The sequence below is a fragment of the Cydia splendana genome, chromosome 9, assembly GCF_910591565.1.
Source record: "Cydia splendana chromosome 9, ilCydSple1.2, whole genome shotgun sequence".
NCBI lineage: Eukaryota > Metazoa > Arthropoda > Insecta > Lepidoptera > Tortricidae > Cydia > Cydia splendana.
Genome location: NC_085968.1, coordinates 13008364 through 13033124, shown reverse-complemented (window position 1 = coordinate 13033124; position 24761 = coordinate 13008364). Strand labels below are relative to the sequence as shown.

The window sequence follows — 24761 nt, the reverse complement described above, 5'->3', positions numbered from 1 at the left end:
GTACCTGACTGTACTTTGTTTATTATTGATACAGAATTGTACGACTGAAGGCTCAAATTATAAAACCTATATTGGGCTTATATAATCGTTTCCAAAATTTTATTTTATGTCGTTTGTTCAGCCGTTTGTTCTCATTTGCTATATAAATAAAAAGGATTAAACTCATAACATGAACGAAACGCACGCAACGTTCCGGACGAGCAAATAAAACGTGTTAAATATTCACGAGTCGTTCGCTTCGACCAAATTAAAATCTTTGGAAGCGAGCAAACTGACTTTCTGTATTAAAACTCTTGCAAATGGGATACTAAAAGTTCGCGCAATAAAATGTTCATTTTAACAAAGCAATTGCATTTATTATACATGCATACCTATTATTAGATATGATATCCAGTGCAATTTTTTCATCCGCTGGCCGATCCGTGTTTACATATTATTTTATTTTATGTTTATATAGAAGGTGGTGCTTTACGATAGGTAGGACCTACGAATAGTAGTTACCTACCTATTTTTCAGAAATGGCTGTTATACTAAGATACCTATTCGTACTATGTAGGTATGTGTGTGCATTTGTGACCTAATTCAATTATATGATATTTCATTTGTGTTGACTTTGTAACCTTTTTTTAATAATTAACCCCCTTATTCATAAAACTTTACAAGCCTCAATTAACTATTTTACATTTCTCCCTTTCTTATAAATAGATAAGTCAAAATTATATATACAGGGTGATTCAGGAGACGTGAGCAGGACTAACACTGCGCATATCGTTCATTATAAGCAACTGTTTCGTATCAGTATTAGTGAGGATAACGTTAATTTTCTAGTCGTGTTGAAAAAAAAAGTTATTAATTTTTTTACGACATGCATGGTCACCCTAAAATTAGAATACTAAACTACCGATATTCTGTGTCAAATTTAATGTCATTACTGTCATCACGGTCTGGTTACTTTTGAAAACTCGTATCTCACGCAAGTTTGACAGTTTATTTTCTTCGTAATCAACATGCCATTACAGTTAAAGAGGTTTTATGTTTATTAATTAGGTCCTGTAGGGTGACCATGATTGTTGAGAATTAAATTTGCCCTCACCAAAAAGTTAAAAAATAGGAAAAAGTGTTGTTGTTTCTCCTAAATACGACGGTGATCGATCAATTATCTGTTACTGAGTGTGCAGGATTAGTCCTGCTCACGTCTCATGAATCATCCTGTATATTAATACAAACGAATAGCTAATTGAGGCTGTACCGTTTGTATGAATAACGCCATACATATTTAAATCATTGCAATAAAGGTTAATACAAAGTCAACACATATCAAATATGAATGAGTTCTCAAATGGTTTTTTGACAACGATAATGAGAATATTAAATCTGTGCAATTTTGTAGGTATGCATAGTTTTTGCTCCCTCACAGTATCAGCAAAAAGCGCGAGAATCCAAACAATCGTCAAAAGCGTATTAGAATAAGTACGTACTCAACGTTTATTCGACTTGTCGCAGTAATCTTTGATTGTTTTTATTGCAAAAGTTTAGAACGAAAGAAAACGTTCGCTGTAAGTTTAGTAGATACTCGTGCAATATGCAAAATATGCCCTTTACATAGACGAGGTTGCATAACAATAAGGAAACAGTTTATTGCAGTTTGTTTAATGTTTTGCCTTATTGAGTTAGTTTTGAAATATCTATCTGTTTATTATTTTTGTTTGTGTTTATTTATAATTTGATTCTTCATTTAGATACATTATGACAAAGAAACCTTTTTGTCCCTTGTTGTACAAACCACTAATATAAGTGCACACATACTATATCTATATATATATATATATATATATATATATGCAGGTTTATACAATAAGTCGTGGTTCACACAATGATGGCATCATTTCATTTAATTCATTCCCGTCAGCTTTTGTGGATCAGGAACGCAGGTACTATCTTATAGGATGTAGGTACTATACCTTCTCAATGGAACCTTCCTTTATTGTATTTTTTTAAATATCTGTACTTATGTAAATAAACAATACATATGTCACAGTATGATAAGCACATAATGAGATGTCTAAATCCTCATATTTTCACAGAAGAACGACTGCCGCTAGCGACGGCGGTACAAGACCATGGGCGACTGGACGGCATCCAGCGCGTGCTGTTCGGCTCCGGGCTGCAGTTCTGGCTGCACCGGCTGCTGTTCCTCGACGCGCTCAGCTACCTCAGCCACGGCCAGCTCAGCCTCAGCCTCGAGCGGTGGATCCTCGTTGACATAGACGACATCTTCGTGGGCGAGAGAGGTAAGTCCATACATCAGCACGGACTGGACACCCAGCCTGTTCGGCACCGGGCTGCAGTTCTGGCTGCACCGGCTGCTCTTCCTCGACGCGCTCAGCTACCTCAGCCACGGCCAGCTCAGCAGCCTCGAGCGGTGGATCCTCGTTCACATAGACGACATCTTCGTGGGCGAGAGAGGTAAGTCCATACATCAGCACGGACTGAACACCCAGCCTGTTCGGCTCCGGGCTGCAGTTCTGACATCTTCGTGGGCGAGAGGGGTAAGTCCATACATGAGCACGGACTGGACACCCAGCCTGTTCGGCTTGTAATTCAGGGATTTTTTCGTAAAAATGTAAATCAGAAGGATTTAAGATTAAGATTAATTCAATGAAGCGGTAGTATCATTGAACACACGCCCGCAAACGTCAGTATAGCAAGTTCTATACCTACGCCACATTTCTGTGTTAAGGCGGATTAATTGTCTACGCCTTGTACGATATTGAATTCATCGGAAATACGCTACTTCTCGCTTGAAGGCACTGCGAAAAGCCATTGCTTAACCTAATCTGTGGCTTGGCTTGACTGGGAATTATATTTAGGTATATTCCGACAAAAAAGAGTAGAAATTAAATAACAACAAATTACCTGGTAACACCAGATTTATTGATATGCATTGCATAGGTATATCTTAAAACAATCAAATTGCATTCACATAGTGGCAAACAGGACGCGCTTATACGGCAGAATGAGATAAATGTATAAATGATGTTGTTCAGTGACGCCCTCCATACATTTGAGTATATACTCTTTCCTTTGGGACTGTAACAGGTTAAATGCTTTATTTTCGAATCTGTATTAAGTAGCCTTAGAAAAAACGTTACTTCTTGATTGATCAAATGGACACAAAATTATTTTTTTTGCGTCATTTATAATGTTAGGTAAACACACACAACGGTAGATAACATAACAATCATCAGAACACAAAGTAAATGTAAAGAGGAAAGAATGAAATTAGTTATCTACAAGTATTATTTTCTGAAATAAAGCCTGAAAGGAATCTCATCAATTAAGTTAATACGGTAATAATCTACCATTCCCATTGCAGCAACTTGCATGAAAACTACCAATTATTGACGGATTAATATGAAAGTGCATCGAAACCACACCTAATTGTATCGAACAATTCTCGACGATTCCGAGTGTAATTGGGATTTTTGCAACTTTAAGCTAGTTGGGTATTATTTAGCTGGAATTCGGTGCACGGTAAGGCTGATAACTGTTCCGTTTGAGCTAGTTTATACTTATGTAACGTCCGATACTATACGAGTATATGGGATACTAGCTGTGCCCGCGGCTCCGCCCGCGTGGAATTCGGTCTGTGTCAGTAAGCGGCTAATTACTAATCCTAATTTCTCTCCGAGGCGGAACTTGAAGTAAAGTTGACAGATGGATATGCTAGAGGACTGCAGTCCAGATAAAATATTTTACAATTAGGTACCACTAAATAAAACTACACTCCAAAATCAATAGTTTTTTTCGCTCTTATTCAAATTTTACACGTGATTTAAACGCACGACAGAGTAGTAGATGTATATCGGACGATACAGTAAGGTATACGCGCGCGAGCGAAAGCGAAGCGGCCTGCCTGGCTAGAGCGCTACTCACTGTGGTCTTCTTCAGACTCCTGAGGAAGACCACGTGCCCCTTGTAACCTCAATGCGTTGCGAGACTTTCGCGAATGATTGGATTTTTTTCTGGAAAGCATGGTAATGCGTATTAAATGCGAGTCCCAAATCGTTTGACTCCGCAAACGACCAGTGCCGTTTTGATGTCCTAAGCATTTGTAGACCATGGTGCCCCCTCTCCCTAGGGCCAAAATTGACAGTGCTGCAGCAGTAACGTTGCAACAGAGTAATGTTAAAAAACGCGAGCGAAGCGAGCGCGAAAATTTTTCGATATAAAAACGCAATTTGATAGACATTTGTACATTTTTACTTTTAGTATGGAAATCAGTCACATCATTTTATCACGAAAATTGACAGTGCTGCAGCAGTAACGTTGCAACAGAGTAATGCTGCTACAGTAGCCATACCTTAGAAAGTAATTGAAAACGCGAGCGAAGCGAGCGCGAAATTTTTTCGATATAAAAACGCAATTTGATAGACAGTTGTAAATTTTTACTTTTAGTGTGGAAATCAGTCACATTATTTTATCACGAAAATTGACAGTGCTGCAGCAGTAACGTTGCAACAGAGTAATGCTGCTGCAGTCGCCATACCTTAGAAAGTGATTGAAAACGCGAACGAAGCGAGCGCGAAAATCTTTCGATATAAAAACGCAATTTGATAGACAGTTGTAAATTTTTACTTTTAGTATGGAAATCAGTCACATCATTTTATCACGAAAATTGACAGTGCTGCAGCTGTAACGTTGCAACAGAGTAATGCTGCTACAGTAGCCATACCTTAGAAAGTAATTGAAAACGCGAGCGAAGTGAGCGCGAAAATATTTCGATATAAAAACGCAATTTGATAAACAGTTGTAATTTTTTACTTTTAGTATGGAAATCAGTCACATCATTTTATCACGAAAATTGACAGTGCTGCAGGAGTAACGTTGCAACAGAGTAATGCTGCTGCAGTCGCCATACCTTACCAAGTTATTGAAAACGCGAACGAAGCGAGCGCGAAAATTGTTCGATATAAAAACGCAATTTGATAGACAGTTGTACATTTCTACTTTTAGCATGGAAATCAGTCACATCATTTTATCACGAAAATTGACAGTGTTGCAGCAGTAACGTTGCAATCGAGTAATGCTGTTGCAGTCACCATACCTTAGAAAGTGATTGAAAACGCGAGCGAAGCGAGCGCGAAAATTTTTCGATATAAAAACGCAATTTGATAGACAGTTGTACATTTTTACTTTTAGTATGGAAATCAGTGACATCATTTCATCACGAAAATTGACAGTGTTGCAGCAGTAACGTTGCAACAGAGTAATGCTGCTGCAGTCGCTATACCTCAGAAAGGTATTGAAACCGCGAGCGAAGCGAGCGCGAAAATTTTTCGATATAAAAACGCAATTTGATAGACAGTTGTACATTTCTACTTTTAGCATGGAAATCAGTCACATCATTTTATCACGAAAATTTACAGTGCTGCAGCAGTAACGTTGCAACAGAGTAATGCTGCTGCAGTCAATGTTTTTTTTTTTCAAAGTACCCACCTTGTATGAATATGGATTTGATATGGGTGCGATATAATTACGATTAGGTATAATTCATGATGGAGAAAATTAATAATTTTAAATAATTATGCAATTATACGCGTGATGATAATTATGTGTGTTTTACCACTATGTAACTATGTAAACTCATTTTTAGTTTTCTTTATTAATTAATGTTTACTCAGTTCCCCAAAAGACTGTGCAATGAGGGGCAATTAATTTACTGTCGTTTAATTTTGTTGTATTATTAATTTATTAAATCAACATAATTATTCAATTATTTTTGTTGATATCCGTACCCCCTGTTCTAAACTTAGAGTTAATTTGGCAAAATCTTTCCTCGGTAGCTTATTCATGTCACAACGTACTAAATTCAGCGCCATCTGTTAGTTTACCAGGGTACTCAATAGTGGTAGCACATATTTGAAAAAGTTTGCCCCTCCTTCCTAAGTAGCGCCATAAGATTCAGGGGCAAACTTAAGTCATTCGACTGTTGTGGCTACCCCCCCTTTTAGATGTTGAATTTTTATAGCCTATAACCTGGCCGGGGATTTTCACGACAGATAAGTAAAGTTTTCATCAAAATCCGTTCAGCCGTTTTCACGTGATGCGCGTTCAAATAAACAGACAAACAGATAAACAGACAAACAGACAAAAATTCTAAAAACTTTTGGAACGTGTTCTGTTATCGATTCTAAGTATCCCCAGCCAACTTTTTCTCAAATATCTTCCATGTACAGACTTTCGACCGTCTTCAGCTTTATTATATGTATATATAGATGGCACTTATTTACATTGAACAAATGTTTAAAAAGGCACTAGCTAAGTCGTCGCAATAAAAAGTAGTATGCGAGATTGAGCGATATATGGTGAACGTTGTTCTAATGACATTATGGCTATTAACATGAAAATATTAATAAGGTATTATCTAATAACCTTAACCTTTGATAAAATACATTTCATATTGAAATCATAAATTATGCTACAATATTTTGGCATTAACCAATATTAAAATATATTTCCAATTCAAATATTACAATCGCCAATTATTATTCAAAGCTGCTGGCAATTTTTTTATGTTGTACCATCAATTGTGTCGCTTAACTTCAAACTCGGGTAAATCCATTTGACCCTCTCAGCATATATCTATCCTAATACAATAATACAAATATACTCTTTATTGCACACCTCAATAAAAGAAAACAATACAAAAGAAAACAGAAACACAAGCAGAGGTAAACAACAGGCGGTGTTATCGCTAAAAAGCGATCTCTTCCAGACAACCAACATCACCCAGACAACCTTTGGGTAGCGGAAATTAATAAATTTACATATGTCAGTAGGCGTTGCAAATGCAATGAAAGAAACCTATCACTAAATACACAGAAAACAGACAAATTACCATACAAATAAAAATAAACAAAATAAAAATACATATACATACATACACATACTTATATATATGTCGGAAATCGTGGGTGTATCATACTATCGGATACACATCAGAACCTTGAATCGTGGATGACGAGGGCTTTCAATGAAATACGATATTCAACTCACAGTCTTTACTGGACAAGACTGATTACACATTATAGCACACGTTACACATCTTATCCCAAGCAAACCAGTGGATTAGACCCAGGAACCGCCACATACATCATCTTCTCCCGTTAGTTCTCATTGTTCCCTTCTGAAGATTGATTGACAGCATAACTTCAATTGTTCTGGATTGCATTTGTTTTGACAGCGCACACTATGACGCCTTGGCGGAACTGCGCCGAACGCCACTCAGGTGTACTGTAACACCCTAGTTTGCTCTATTTGTCAAAGGCCGCGTGATAAAACGATAGATGGCACAATTCAGCCATTCTCCGACATAAGTATACATAAAAAAAAAATATTCATATGTAACAGTGCCAGCCAAAGGAAAGAGTAACCAGATAAAAGTATTAAGGAAGAGATAAGAAATGGAGTTTAAAGAGTTAGGAGACTGAGCGCACTAAAGGTCAAGAGGCGGAGAATTCCTAAGTCGAACAGCTTGAAAAATATAGGAATTATTATGGAATTTTGAAGCGGAAGAGGGGACAGAAAGAATTAACTTCTGGGCGGACCTAGCGGAACAGAGATAACTGAAGCGGTTTTTGAGATAGCGGGGATTTATTACCTTTTCTTAATACCAAAATCGCATAATCTGACAGATGGATTTACCCGAGTTTGAAGTTAAGCGACTCAATTGTCAGTATTGTTATACTTATTTATCTGTAAGCAGATCCCCCCGTTCCGCCTCGAGCCATCTTGTATTTTAATCATAACGATATAAAGGAATTTCATTTCCTCAAACATGAACCTCATTAACATTATACACCAATAAACATTCGGGATTTTCTCAATCTAACTCAACACAACAAGGCGGGCAAGATCAAGCAAGGAAGAGCATGCATGTATAAGTACTAATGTATAGTTATTAGTTAAGAATGTTTTTGTTCAAACCATAATCTGAGCTTCTTACTTCTTGTATTCGCACGGACATACCTACCGTATCGTACACGTATAGTAGATACCCACCCCATGAGAAAAATCACGGTAGGTACCGAGTTATTGTTATGGTTAAGAGTCATATTAAAAGTTAAAGTTACTAAACAACCAGAAGTCATACAAGTTCCAAGTATATCTTGAAACATTAATTGAAATTGAATAAGTTAATATTGTTATATGTAATACCTTTGGTTATTGTATTTTTAAAGGAGGGGTGTTATAAGTTTGACCCCTATATGTGTGTGTCTGTCAGTAGCACCGTAGCTCTTAAACGAGTAGACCGATTCATATGCGTTTTTTTTTCGTGGCGGTGGTTCATTTTTTATTTAATTTTGAATAATCCACAACTATAAATGTTTTACGGCTTATTTTATTTGCCATCTGTGACGTTTATACAATAAAAGTGCAATGCGAACTACCTGCAAGTCGACATTCTGTTGTCAACTGTCATGGCGTACAGGCGGGTCGCTGAGCACACCTGACTGACCAACTGAGTTTTATTTATCACCTTGTAATACAACAGAACCTAGACGTCACAATGGCGACGAGGATAAAGAACGTAAGAAAAAACAAAAAATCGATGTAGTTGCTAAATAACCGACAAAAAGTTATCAGTTTGAAATTATTTTTTCAATAAAAGGGAGGGAGACGAATGACCCAAATAGCACAGGTATGATGGACCCATTGTGGACTTAATTTATAGCTCTGAGCACATAAACATCTTTATAAGGTACACTTCTGGTATTTAAACTATATTTTGATCGAGAAAAGAACTATTTTTACGCTAATATTATTACTATAGGGCACATTTCAACGTCTTATTCAGTTTAAATACTATTTAATGCTTTTACCTTTCCAAAAAACGGGTCGGTGAACAGAAATTAAGCCAAATACAGTAAAATAAGTTATTATAAAATAGAAATAAAACTTTTATAGCGACTGTGTATTTAAGGAAGCGTGTAAAACTATAATTAAGTTATACGTATAATAAATAAACTGTCGCGCATATTGCTGTGTAGTGCTGAATATGTATGTCTGTTCACCGGTAATTTACTACAGGTAACTAAGTATACCAACGTGGTGCTGTCTGCGTTAACGGTTGTTGAAACAATATCTGGGTGCGCTGTAGTTTATTATTAGCTCACAAATGTATCAAATTAACGACAAATGCTTAATAATAGTTCACATAATAGGGTTAACACTTTTAACCAGAAGTTATCTACCTAAATAAATAATAAGTGTACGCTTTATTTAGCGTCAGACTCAATAAAAATCAACAGATCATCTGCTATACAACATGGTGCTACTTAGCTTACGTGTGCTAGTTAGATATGCATTTAAATTATTTAACCAAATCAGCATAATATTATCTGGGTCTTGTTTCTATAATGCAAAAGGAAAAATAAGTAAACAAACTGATACTGTGGGTGAAATTTGTCGTAAAGCTTAAGCTTAATACGAGTATTCTCCAAAAATGGAATACTTTTATGGTTGTAAATGTTGTTGTGTTAATATTGCACTCACCCTCCTGGGGCCCAGCCATACAAGGAAAAGTCTGAAATTTGCTATTGAAATTTGAATCTATAGTGTAGGATTCAGGGTTGATTTTGTTTTGTTTAAAATGGAACGAAGCAAAACAGATGCAACTCTGCTTCAATTAAACATTAGGTTGTGGCGACGGCAAACATTGAATCCTGAACGAAGCGAGGTATTAAAATGGAATACTGAGCGTAGTGAGGGATTCAAGTGTTAACGCCCAAAGTGAAAATAATTTTGCTACCATGTGACCCATACTGCTTTTCACATCACATAATATATGTATAAGGAAATAAAAAATAAAAATAAGTTAGATTAAAGAACCTAAAGTCTTAAGAGTTTAAACCTAAAGAGTCTAAAGAGTCTAAAGAGTCTATGGAGTCTAAAGAGTCTAAAGAGTAAATAGTCTAAAGAGCCTAAAGAGACTAAATAGTCTAAATAGTCTAGAGTCTAAAGAGTCTAAATAGTCTAAAGAGTCTAAAGCGTTTAAAGAGTCTAAATAGTCTAAAAAGTCTAAAGAGTCAGAGTCTCAAGAGATTAAAGAGTAAAGAGTCTAAATAGTCTAAAAAGTAAAGAGACTACAGAATCTAAGTTAGAGTCTAAAGATTGTAAGAGTTTAAATAGTCTAAAGAAGTCTAAAGGGTCTAAGAGTCTTGAGAGTCTGAAGAATCTAGAGTCGTACATGTGTGCAGTAAACAGATTTTGTTGAAAATAATTATAATAAAAAAAAAAAAACATTTTCCGAATAAATGCAAAAAAATTCTTCCACCGAACTTAGAAAGTACCTACTACAGCTGGTAGGACCGTGGGCCTTGGGAAGGTATGGCTATGCTTAATAATTCTGCCGCGCCAGCAATGATTGCGCGGTGATCGATTACATTTGGAAACTCATGAAATGCTTATCTTGTCCTCCTTTAATAAGTTCTTTATTTAATTATTTAAACGAGTTTTCAAATGCAAGTACCGCGGTTATGGTGGTGGGGCGGGGTTGCTGATGCCGACTATGGTGTATTTAAAATAACTAACTAGACATTGACACAACCTTGCCTATAAATATGAAAACTAGAAAAGTCGAGTTTCATAGGCTGAAAAGACAATGGTATTAATGTATAGTTTATGCAAGATACGAGTTCCGTATAAATAAATACCTACAATTGGAGTGAAGACTCCGTGAGTGGAACCTAAGTCCGAATAAGGAAATACCATTGGAGTGAAAACTCCGCGAGTGCTGCATGGGATATCGGCCCATGTAGTGCAAATGATAAGTTCTTCAGAATTAAAAATAAATATAGCTCATAAAAAAATCCATAAAATTTAAATTGTTAGTAATATGTGACTATAATTAACGTTAAGGAGTGGAACTCAGGTTATTGTCACAAAGACTCGTTGAACTTTAATGTATGTCTTGGGGTCCAATCCTATGTATATGTGTCTACCTGTTCTGTTTGTTACACGTTAGGTTACTTCGATAACTCCTTAAGCACAGAAACTCGGTAGTTAGAAGGTACTTACCTAACGCACATGTTCCGTGCTTACTTACGGATAGTATTACAATGATGTCTTAATTGTCCGCTTTAGAATGTGCCTGAGTGTCGTGTGCCTGCTAACTGCGAGCACTCTTCCAAGTACGCACGTTTCAGAAGCTAGCGTAATGGACATTTTTAAAGTTGCTGTCGACAAATTATAAGAATACTTTTCGCAAAAACAGAGTTTGTATGAACGATTCGTGTTTCGACTGATGCAACAAGAATGGTACTTTGGAAATTTCTAATCTAATCTATTCCTAATGATTCTAAATGTGATTTCAATGCGGAAAATTGAGCCTCCGCCGATCTAAAGGAAAATATTGAATCTAGGGGTTTCAGTTACAATAAACAAGTGATTATGGGAACAAATTTGATAAAATGTTAGGAGGCAACTGAAAGAGTTTTTGGGCAAACATAACAAACAGGTAGACAGGATTGCGATAATGGCGCCGCCTTCCCCCTAAAAGATAAAATGTGCCGGCATGTGATAAATGTGCCTACAAAGGCCAATTCAAAATGCAAAGCTGCACTAGGACTAAATCAGTACCGATAAAAGTCGACGGGCCGACTAAATTAAAGTCCAAAAATAAATAAATTACCTAAAGCCAATCAACTAATTTTAGTGCCAAAAGAACACAATAATTTTAAAAATAAATAAATTACCTAAAGCCAATCAACTAATTTTAGTGCCAAAAGAACACAATAGTAATTCTATATATTTACAATCAGGTCAAAGGTCAATTTAAGGTAAATAAATGGACGCTGGGTCCGTCACAATGCCACACATTGTGTAGGTATCTAAAGTAAATGCTGAAAAAAAAAATACAAAGTACCAATCAGTGACGATGCGTGAAACCTTGCACTCCCACTGCGTTACTTTATATATGACTTGTTCCTAATAGTGAAAACACACACATACGAACATAGTAACCAAATCCGTAAAATGGACGGCCAAGCGATGGCGTCAATATCGGACAGTTACCCAGATAGAGATGAGTTTTAATTAAGTGTAATAAAAAGGCACGTTAGTGGGAAATTTATACTGTGTACGTATAAAAACGTAAGGACCAGACGTGATCTTGATTGCACCAAATTGCAGTTTGCCTAGTTGAGGTTGAAACTAACAAAATCAAACAAACCTTGTAAATTGAGGTTGCAGATCGAGCCTCTATATTTGCAAGAGTAAATATATATTATCAAAGAGTTATTTACTTAAGTCGTTGTTTAATTATCGTACAGGTACTAAGTACCAAGTATGAACTAAAACCCAAAATGGCCTAGGGTTTATTAAAGCAACGGAATAATAATAAAGTAAATGTTCATGGTAATGAAATTCCATTGGTTTCTTGTAAAATATACATAATTAGAGTTAAACAATATATGCCACCATCAAAATGAACATACACAGGTGCTAGTTTTGCTCTATAATATATCTGTAAGTAATTGAACCTAAGGGAAGCAAAATGTCTATAAAAAAAAATATATTAATGTGACTGTAACCATGGTCAAATTAAGGCTGTGTATATTGTGGTCAAGGGCTACTGTAGACTATAGTCAAGGCTAAAATCAACTTCCAATTGTAAGCAGGGATTAAAGTTGTTTTCATAACATAAATAATATCATTCATTGTATAAGTAACATTAAGTTGCTAGATTAACAGTAGGTCGGTATACCATACTTGAATATAATTGAGGTCAATACTGTATTCAGCAAGTATTATAATTAAAAAACGGTAATAAAATAATGTATCCAATGCAATTTATAATAATAACGGTCAAATATCTAATACAAATAGAAATCTATTTGTATTGGATCATGGTTTGCGTAAATAACATACCAGTACACAAGTAAAACTAAATAGGTTGTGATATCTGGTATGACTTTTTACCTTACTTAACATTGGACCATTTAAGTATATTATAAATTGCATTATATCTATATATTATACTATATTACCTATCAAACAGCCAAGTAAAACTGAAGAAATCAGTTGTTGCCAATAAATAATGTACATGTACGAGATGTTATTGGAAAGCGACCTGTATGTTACAATTTTATTGGAAATTCACGAAATAGGTATTAATTGTGTGAAACATGTATATAGCTTGAACGCTAATGAAAATACCTAGAAAAGTGTAAGCATCCAAAGAAAATATGTATCAATTAACACATTCAACACCAAGAACCCGACTGTCGGGTACACTGTTCGTAGCGACTACGCGCTACATACGACGAAACCGTGGCTACGCGCTACGAGCGTAACCCGTAGCACTTAGTGGTATTGAATGTGTTAAGGTTAAACTCGTAAGATATTTAAACCTCGAGTTATTATCATTTTGAATAAAAGAAAGCAGACTCAAAATTCAAAACTGAAAAAAGGAGAAGGAGAGAGACTGATATTGTAAAAGTAAAACCATAATTGTATTAAAACACTTTATTACGCTAAACAAGTACATAACAATAAGAGAATAGAATAAATGTGTACAAAGGCGAACTCATCCCTTTAAAGGATCTCTTCCAGCTGACCGCTAAGCAACTGAGAGAGATACTAGGAATAGTGTAAATATTCCAAGGTTATATTGTTAAATAATGTTTATTGTTGAACTGTTGAGAAATGAATATATCCACACCTCGCCGAGTTTCTTCCGCCGGTTCTTCTCGGGTCTGAGGTTAACGCTGTTTTCCGAACCGGTGGTAGTATGTCGGAATTAGAATCTAAATTAACCTAGCAGTTATAAGATAAACAGATGTGAGATGACTGAACTATTGTTGCATGGCTAACGCAAAAAATAAATTAAATAAATCATTATAAAAAGGAAGAGATGTGACGTTTATACAATAAAAGTGCAATGCGAACTACCTGCAAGTCGACATTCTGTTGTCAACTGTCATGGCGTACAGGCGGGTCGCTGAGCACACCTGACTGACCAACTGAGTTTTATTTATCACCTTGTAATACAACAGAACCTAGACGTCACACCATCGAACCGGTTACCCTAAACTAAACGGCATTGATTTCAACGTCCGCCGTGCCAAAACTACTTAAATGTAGGTACAATAATAACGATAAAAATATAAATTTCAGAAGATACAACAATAACTTACGTACCTACGTCTCAACTGAACATACCGAATATTACCTAGAATTTTCTTTTTAGCGCTTCATCGGGCGGTAAACGTATGAGAAGATTGAGAAGACTATAATTCTCGAAGTCAAAGTTCGCTACCTCGCCGTCGTATCGAGCGAACTGATTCATTAGATATTCTCGTTCTAAGGAGAATTTAATATCCCCGTCTATACGAAAGGTAACTTGATGCCTGTAGACTGCAGTCGACTTCGTTAGGAATCAATGTGTAATCCTATTGACGTATAGTGACTAAGCGTTAATAATTAATATTTGCATACCAGTAAATACTACGTTGTTATTGTTATTAAACACCACGGTATTATAACTGTTATAAATATAGATCTCGTCTTATTTGAAATAATATTCACCTAATGGAAAATTTGCAGTTTATGTATGCGTCACGTGTCGTGTTTGGTTACAGAATCAAGAATACCGTGAAATGATGTACGTGATCTTAGGGAACTAAGGGACTACTTTGTTATTCTAGAAATCGAGAATGTTATAAAGTAACATATAAAACAGACTCCAACCAAAACCAATAGAAAAGAAAGCACGATAGCATTAACTACCCCGAGCCTCACGAAAATCGCAGTCCTTCGTATGGTGCGAGCGATTTAGAGCGATTCTAGCTCTTAGTGATATAGTTTTGCCTTATTCAATTTGACTTCGTTTAAAAGCTTATTGAATAACCTTTAATCTGATGTCTCTTTTGTTTACGTATTTCAGTAATTGTGAAGATTGCCGGCATTTGAAAGAATCGCTTGAATTTTAACAATTCTCAAGTATGAAGAAATAATTATTTTTATACTCAGGTACTCGCCTCCACGAAGAGGACGTCGCAGCTCTCCTGGCCTCGCAGGCCGCCTTACAACGCCTGGTACCGGGGTTCAGGTTCAACCTCGGCTTCAGCGCCAAGTACTATCACCACGGCACGGCGCTCGAGAACCGAGGCGATGACGCGCTCCTCAAGAACAGAGAGCATTTCAACTGGTAAATTTACTTTATTTTATACTCAAGTGTTCGCCTTTAAGTGGAAATGGTAGCTTTCTTGGCCTCGTAGGCCGCTTTACAACACTTGGTGCCCGGGTTCAGGTCAAACCTCGGCTTCAGCGCTGCGTACTACCACCACGCCACAGCGCCCGAGAATTGCGAACAAAAAGCGTTTCAACAACATTTCAAGACAAGCGAGCATTTCAACTGGTAAGATTATCTCTATAACACTCAAGTGTCCGCCTATCGTAGTGGAAGTGGTAGCTCTCATGGCCTCTCAGAATTTCAGATTCATCTTAGACTTTAGTGTTTTGCTACGGCACAAACGCGCTTCTTAACAGTCAACTTCAACTATAGTAAGCTTCGCTTGATTTAGTTATGATATCTATATGTTATGACAGTTTACCTATATGAAATGATATGTGAAATATTTTTTTTTTTAAACTTTATTGCCATGGATATATGTCTTTTTGCTGAATTAATTGTGGTTATTATAGACGTAAATTTATGGGACATTTTCCTAAGGTGGTCAGTACCCAATGCAAGTATGAATACCTAACAATTTTCACAAGAGACTATACCTACTTTGTGTCATTGATTATGATTAGGGAACACAAAATCTGCATGAAATGTTGATCGAGCCATAAATGTATTGTGTGTTATTTACTGAACACGCGCGCTCAGATTTATAATTTAGATAAGTGAAGTAACATTATGCTAAATGGTTCTTTATGCCTATTCCCGACAGTTTTATAGTACTGAGTAACACGCGTCTTTCACGTTATTAAAAAGTATGTTATATGAATGCATTTTCACCTTTATCTTTTGTAAAAAGTTTTGCGCAATTCTTTTATCGGTAAGAAATAGTTGAAATGCCTGTGCATTCCGCCCGTGCCTTGGTTTAGAACAAATGAGGTCGCTTGGATGGAATGGCGTAGGCAATATTTCTGAACGATAAAATACCTCTTTACAAGTAAAGGCTTCGGAAATGCTCAGATCTTTAAGGGCAGAAAGTTTTATTTTTAGACGATGGTTTACGATACGTCAGGGATTACAAAATACTTCGAAAAACCTTATTAATTAACACAGAGGTGTTGATTATGATTATAAAGACAGAAGTGAAACAGGCGTCTAAAGAGAGACTGCGTTTCAAAGGGATTTGATTTCTGCTTTTAATTAGTGTGGCCGTAAAACGAGTGTGTTTTACGATACACTTGCTACTTTGTCTATAACGTATTGTTGTGTTGTCTCACCGAGCCCATTTATACTGACATTACAAATTCTTTTCGTTTATTGTGTTATGTCATGTATTGATTAATGAGACTTTAAAATTAATGTAAAAACATTTATGAGTGACACGTAAGTTCTTGGCCTTGTGCGATATCTTGTGATTAATTTAAGTTCTTAAGGTGGTTCGTTTTCCATACAAAAAACAATTGCGTTATAATAAGTAATTACACACTATTACTACATAAATATGTGTGCATCGATCTACTTTCGAATGTTTATTTGCGCTAAATTGATAGTAAAACTTTGGTTTATACAGAAATCACGCAAAAAAACGTTTTATTTTTTTATCAATGCAATACCAAAATAACGTTTTTTCAATTCCTGACAACACAGCTCGATAAACAAAATGACCCCTTAAACGCATCTGATTCAGGTACCCTTTGCACTATGGAGCGCGAATGATATAGGGTAGTCAAACATGTGCGAACAATGGAGATAACATAGAGAAGATAAAACGGATGATGAATTCACGCTAGAACGTTGTGTTGTCGTGTTTGCTGTGCGTTTTGTTTGATGCCCGCATACAAAAACATACATATATTCAGTATGTACTACAAAATAAAACAATACCGCAACAAAAGTTGAAACGAGCTCGAAACTACGACAAAAACTACCAACCAACTAAACTAAACCTAGCCTGTGACACTTTTGCGTCACTACGGTCATTTTGATTTATCGTTGCTAACTTTTCAGAACGCAAAAACCTTATTTATTTCTCAGAGTGGTTTAAGCGGAGCGCGGGCTGACCGCAAAAACTTTACAATTTTTTATTTAGTATCATTTTACACCATTATTAACTCTTTATTTCTGTTCGTGAAATTTTACTTCCAAAAAATATTTAACACTTGTATTAAAATTTCTGTCTTGGTATAAATGCCAGTTGTTATCGTAAATGGACAATAATTTATATTAATTAATTGCCGCTATTAGTGGCCGGAGTAATTATGTGTGATATGTGATTGTTAATTACGGTGATAGATAATTATCACCTTCGTGTCTTAATAACATTTGGTGTTTCTCACAATACTAATAACTTAATTTCTTTTATAAATTACCTATTCGTTTTCGAGTTCGTACCTTGTTGTAGTTAGTTCATACTATAGTTGAAGAGGCAGGAAAGTTAGCTAGATGGACGAGTTGGTTTGAGCGAGGAGGCTCTCGAAGATACGAGTCAATTTATATTCTATAGTGCTTTCGGCCTCGGCCACTATTTCGAGGAAACAAATTAAAGTTTACATTTTGGAATGTTTTGCAAGAGACAAACTTTTTAAGGTTTCGTACCTGAAGGGTGACAATCGGAACCCATTTACTAAGCTTACACTGTCGGTCTGTCTGTCAGCGGGCCCATCTCATTAACCGTTGTTGCTATACAGTTGAAATTTTCTCAGAATGTGTTTCTATTGACGCTTTAACAACAAATAATGAAAATTAAATTAAATTAGAAATGATGGGGGATTTAGGCATGTAAGGAACATATTTTTTGAATTGTAAACGTAACTGTTAGACATAAAATCTTTAATCTCGGTATGATTGTTAATTAAAATATTATACAGCGTGTGTTTTTAATACAAATGCAAATAAACTTAATACAATTAAGCTTTAATATAGTCTAAAAGGAGTGAAGCACTTACAACCGCAAATTGAAACCAGGCGTAGGTTACAGTGCTATGAAATTATTTTAAAAGATTAAACTTGCACTAGGCAGGTTTTCGTATAGGTGTTACCTAACCTAACCTAACCTTACCTTACCTTACTCACTGTAGGTAAGCACATGTCACTATCCTCACTAGAATTTTTAATTTTTCAAGTTTCAAGTACCTAGACTTATTGAACCATATATTTTGTCCAAAAATAGTTAATATTTTAACGACTTAGTGTCTTAGTTTTAAAAAGAGCTAAGTAGTAGGTAATAAAACTAATTACTAAACAATTGTTTGGAGCTGAAAAAAAAGTAGTAGTGAAAATAGAAATCAACTAAAAATATTACTGCAACGTTTGTGCTCATAAGATTCCATGTTCACAGAGCTTGTGTTTTCATGCAAATTTGCATTAATTTCGCTTAAAGCCGCTTTTACACAAAGGCTGTAGAATTCGTCGCCAAGGTTGGGTATGAACGTGGCCTAAGTCGGCAATCTACGTACTATATATTCCAAGGATAATAACTTGATGTGATTATATAACTATGATTCTGCCTCGGCTTGATTTACGCTTTTAATGTCCCCAGTTTTGTTCGAAACTCGAAACGAAATTCTCATGCCAAATGCCAACCTGCCTATAAATTGATCCAATTGACAATCGATTGTGCGTAGAGAAGCTTTCTTTTTTTGAATGAGCCTAATTTTTATCTCTTGTATGCTGAGAGTGCGATTTGTTTATAGTGATACTCGTAGTTCAGCATCTGATTCATTGCTTTGATAAATTTTAAAGGTGAAAATTACTGATGGATTGCGATTTTATAATGCAATAATGATTTTGCAAAACACTTTTTTTGCTATTGCTCAGGGTCGCCTAATTATATGACACTTATACCTACACTGTCAATAAATCTCATGTGTCAACCAAGTTTGCATATTTTTTCGAATTAGCGCCAGTCGTAGGGGTTTTTTTACTGTCTGGTTGCCCGATATGGTAATCACTTGTCAAATTTCATCATATATTTAATGTAATGTCTAATGTCTGTCGGGCTTTTAGGTCATCAAAATATTATTACAAATAGTGTACTTTAATACATTAGTTGACAGTGACAGGTGTCAATTCAATTTCATTAAAACGATAACTAGTTACGTATTTTGTAGCTTTAATATTTTCTGTAAGCATAGAAAGGCGTGTACCTATTTGTTTTATCACTGTATCGATTGTACAAACTCCATAAAACTAGTTATATTGTTCTACGTTAAAAAAACTGGATGTGGCTTACAACTTAACCTAAAGCCATAATCTAACACCTATAATTCGCAAGGAAAAGGATACCCATTCGCGACGGTGACGCACTGGTACATGGCTTAAGAAGATTAGGAATTCTTTAGATGAAATGAAGACCGATTGGGATGGAGTTACACCTCCTTCCTTTACTTTAGCAAATTAAGCTTTTAACAAGGAAGCATCCTGTTTCACTTTTAATTAACATATAGAAATAACGCTGGTAATAAAGTTAAAAAACGCAATAGCTAAAATTTGATAAACATTACAATTGCCTACATACCCAGGGTCGTGAACGTCAACCTGACAATTCTGAATTTTGTCTAGGTACTATCGCAATCCAACTTCATTTGTAAAATTAGTTACATAGTAATTTGCGATAGTACTTAAATCCCATTACAAATAATACATCTTACGTCATTTTCTCATCACTGATACACATAACGGCTCGGCCACGACATTACGTGACTGGCGACGGCGGAAGCGATAACCATAGGTTGGAGCGAGACACAGCGTTCGGACCTTTCGTTCCCACCTATGGTTGTCGCTGCCGCCGTCACCAGTCGCTCAATGCCGTGGCCGAGCCGTCATGCTCTTGCGTAGGATAATAAAATATAATCCGCCCAATGAACGACCAGCTTAAACTTAAAGCATTATATTAATTGGTATTTGCATTTGTCCCTAGGTTCTGCCACATGTGGAACCACCAGCAGCCGCACCTCTACAACAACGTGTCGCAGTTGGAATCTGAGATGATGCTAAACAAACAGTTCGCCCTGTCACACGGTATCCCGACCAACTCGTGCTACTCGGTGTCGCCGCACCATTCGGGCGTGTACCCAGTACACGAACCGCTGTATGAAGCTTGGAGGAAGGTGTGGGACGTGAAAGTCACCAGTACCGAAGAATACCCGCATCTCAGGCCGGCTAGGTAAGATGATTAAACAGTTATAAACACAAGTATTGATAATGCTCAACAAACAATTCGCCTTGTCTCGCGTGTACCCGGTTAGGTAATCTGATACCGTTATAGAATAGATATTCTTATTGCAGCAGAAAGCGTTCATGATGCTTTTTAAGCAGTTGGCCATGTTAAATCCCGACCAATCTGTGCTTCTCCATTTATAGCATTTACTTGTGCATTCTGTGCACGAAATGCCGTAGTATGACGTTTAGGGCAGAAACCGACCACCCTCTTCGCGTCAAAAGCCTTTCGATGCATGTTTTATTTACATTTATATTTTCATTTACACATTTACATTTATATTTTCTTTGAAACACGTTTAAACTGATATCCCATTTATTTCACTATCCCTTACCATAAACCTAGCCTAATAATAAATCTAACTTTTTGTAATCGCATACTAACATCCACATTGTCTAACCTTATAATGGGACAGCTCATTATAAGGTTAGGTTCTCTGTTTTCGTCTAATTGCAAAACTTTCCGTCATATCATACGAGTATAATACCTACTAAAGCTCATTAAACCGTTGACGATTTTAGTGGCTTTAAACCACGGCATGCCGATTAATTTACTTTGTTTTCCTAAACTACCTACAAGGAAAGCGTGAGCCGTCAAAGTTATCAATTCTGTGTAATAATCTCATTTGACACCATTTAGGTAAGCTGATTAAATCCTTGAAGACATATCGGACTAATTTTAGAATTATTCAATGATATTCAGGTCTAATACTCGATTGTTTTTGTTTATTAATAGGTCTTATCTGTGGTGTAGAAGCGAATTGAGAAGTGTTATTTAAACTACGAGTGTCACAATTCTCATTAAAATTATCTTAATTACTAGAGCCGATGGTCATAAATAAAGACGTATTGACAGTTTTTATATCTAACGTTTTGTAGTAAATCGTATTTTACCTACAGGGACTTATTGTAAGATGTCAGTTGTGATATTATTACACGCGAACATCTCAGTGAGAATAAATGCGCAATAAGAACATACACAGACTATAGAATTTGTTTCCTTCCTAGACTGTTGGAACCATTTTTATGCAATATTATTTATATGTATATCAATATGCGTTTGTTAATTAAAAGACACATCAATATTGTTTACCTTATTTTTAATGCTAAAAAAAACGAACATTAGTAGTAAAATACCCTATTACTCCAGCACCAATATAAAGCTATGCCTGTTCGTTTTGTTGGAAACAGCACCAGCAGTTGGAATGACGTCATTAATTCGAGATTGTCTTGTTGTAGACGTTCCCTATTTGTTATCCCTAAAAATATGCCGTTGTTGTATAAAAGAGTCATTGTTGAGTGCTCTGACAACCCTTTTTATTTTTCCGCTGAAACTGCTAAACCTTTAACCCTTGTTAGTGTTTTCTGGGCTTACGTTTGATATATTTTGATACAAAGGGTAATCTTACCTGCCTGTCGACCTTTAAAAATATCACTGGGCGAGTGGACGTTTTTATTTAACGTAATAATATTTGTATTGCGGTCACAAGTCCAGCTAAGGGGCTGTCCATAAATTACGTCATCGATTTTTGACGATTTTTGACCCCCCCCCCCCTATAATCATCCAAAAATCATGCTTCAAATGACCCCATTTCCTCCTACTTCATGCTACCGTCATCCGATGTCCAGACCCCCCCCCCCCCCTAATTTGAAATGACGTAATTTATGAATAGCCCCTAAGCAGTGCCAAGGTATTTAAAAAACATTAGCTGTTAGCGCGTGACACTTTTTTCGCAAGTGGGATTTGGGAATTGTTTTGGTTGCTCCGTTATAAATATAAAAACGCGTCGGAATAATGACATGCTTACATGATTATGGAACGTGTCCCATGTGTGACCTTTGTAATATAACCACTCAACCGTCCGGCACGCGAGACTGTTTTGCTGTCAACCGTCCGGGTTTTTTTAGCGACGCACGCCCCGCGCAGCGCATTCACAACTTTCTACAAAAATTATAACTACACTGCCATCTAAATTTTTTTAGAGCTAACTATTTAGTTAGGCTACGTTGAACTCAAGACTACGGTGTTCAGAGCACCGTACGACACATCCCTAGGTTGTTTTAAGTTTGGATACTTATACTAATTTATCCCATAAGTACATTTTATTCACTATTAGGAAATAAGAAGGTAATGTCTGGGAGCTCTGGGACCTTGGAGTTTGGACTTTTATTAAAGGCCTCTGGGCTAGTATAGGTAATGTAGAATACGTTGTCGCATCAAGAGAATTAGTAAATAATGCCGAAATATTCCATTAGATGGCTCTGAAATCAATTCATTCTTCCACCCCTTTGGATAGTAAGGTTCCCGCGGACGGTTAAGAGCATATTTTTTTCGGATACTATGCTATCGTCGGACGGTCAAGTGGATAAAGGTAGGTCAAACGATTATGACATAAATGAGAATTGACAAGTAATTTCTGAAAACCATATAACACCTTTGTTAAAATAAAGTTAATCAACATTTTGCTAAATAATTGGTATAAAGTTTAATTTCTGAATAAAGTTAAAATCCTATCAGCGCTAATAAACTTATACCCTACGTTGTTCCATTTTCAAAAGTTATCGAAAATGTATCTAATTAAGAGCCCATCAACGTGCACAGTAGCGCCACAGCTAAATAATCGTGATTATTTAAATTTAACGAAATATATTGAAAAAAGGGGGCCGCTACGTACTGTATTGTGTATTTAAGTACCTTTTGAATACATCAAATTAGTTTTTATGTTGCTGGTTTCGTCGATCTAGGAATTCAAAACAAAAACGGCCGTTTTAACTTAGGACGCATAGATTGACGAATCCAGCAACATAAAAAGTAGTCTGATGTATTCAAATGGTACTTAAATACACAATACAGTACGTAGCGGCCCCCTTTATCCAATATCTTTCGTTAAATTAAAATAATCACGATTATTTAGCTGTGGAGCTAGTATGCACGTTGATGGGCTCTTAAACATGAAACAAATGTTACTCAGGTTACGGCGCGGCTTCCGTCACAGAGGTGTCATGGTGCTGCCTCGGCAGACGTGCGGCCTCTTCACCCACACGCTGCTGCTGGAGCGCTATCCCGGCGGCCGGCAGCGCCTCGACCGCTCCATACAGGGCGGGGAGCTGTTCCAGACCGTCATCAACAACCCGGTGAGATATGATGCTGCTGTCATAAAACTGCTGATTCATCGGCAGATCGACTCGATGGTACCTTGATGATGATGATGATGTCCTTCCAGACGTATCCGTCGACGGCGACACCCGGACAAATCAGTATCAGGTATTCAGTAAAGCCGTGCATGGGCTCGAACGTGACTTGCGAAACCGAGTTTTGTTTTAAACTTCCGGCCGCAAGACATGCAGTAAAGCTCGCCATTTGAGTCGTAAGTGTATGTGTAGGAGGGCTTGGGCCGGGATTTTCGAAGCTGGCGTTTAGCGTCAAGATCTTCGAGGCGTGCACTTTGGAAGTCGTTGAGACCAGTGTTGACCGCAGTTCGCCAGTCCGATCTCCGAGTTGCAAGCTCCTCCCACGACTCACACGATATGCCGGTGGCCGACAGGTGGCGCTTCAGGACGTCCTTGTACCGCAGATATTGTCCACCGGCCTTGCGTTTACCCGAAGCTAGTTCGGAGTTAAACACAACTTTAGGCAATCTTGATGGTGGCATGCGTACAAGGTGTCCACACCAACGCAGTTGACAATTCATGAGTAGGCATTCCATACCCGACATGCCAGTGCGATGCGGAACCTCCGAGTTTGGAACACGATCCTGCCATATCAGCCGAAGAATTGCCCGGAGACACTTTAGATGAAAAGAGTCTCTTTCTTTCTTGAAGAGACTCTTTTCGATGGTACCATAATATTGCATTAAAACCATTTTTTTGCATTTGCCGTTCAAAGTTATAAGTACTTAATTTTCCTGCTACTCAAAGGAAGAAATCGCTTTTTAGCGATAAGACCGCCTGTTGTTACCTAGTCTTAAGATTGTATTTCGCTTTTTGTGTATTTTTAACTTTATGGTGTTGTTCACTCGCTCGTGCTAATATGCGTGTAATAATGTTCGAAAAATGGAATCTTGAGGGTTTCAAAGCACAAGGGTTAAACATAATTTTCCCCCGAGTGAAACACAAAATTTTTCACCACACCAACCCGAAGCGATATTAAATGTAAAATATCAAACAAAATCAAATTCAAATGAATGTTATTAAATATTTATCATCCAAAATCATCATTTAACCTGTCGTGTGCCGTGATTATTTTTTTCTAATATTTTCCTCGTACGCGGATCCGCGCTCGCCGATGCGATAAATATGCCGATACGAGGGCTTAAAACTCTTAAAAGTCAATTCTACCAGCAAACATAAGAAA

At 36.7% G+C, this 24761-nt stretch overlaps 1 protein-coding gene across 2 annotated transcripts in view; it reads left to right on the top strand.

The window, feature by feature from the left end:
- LOC134793634 (bifunctional heparan sulfate N-deacetylase/N-sulfotransferase) overlaps nt 1–24761 on the top strand; it is a 168421-nt gene that overhangs the window by 118901 nt on the left and 24759 nt on the right. For both annotated transcript variants that reach the window (XM_063765264.1, XM_063765265.1), the window contains exons 6-9: nt 2085–2291; nt 15037–15214; nt 20109–20354; nt 23380–23542. In XM_063765264.1, the coding sequence (XP_063621334.1) occupies nt 2085–2291; nt 15037–15214; nt 20109–20354; nt 23380–23542 (794 nt within the window). The remainder of the gene's footprint in view (nt 1–2084; nt 2292–15036; nt 15215–20108; nt 20355–23379; nt 23543–24761) is intronic.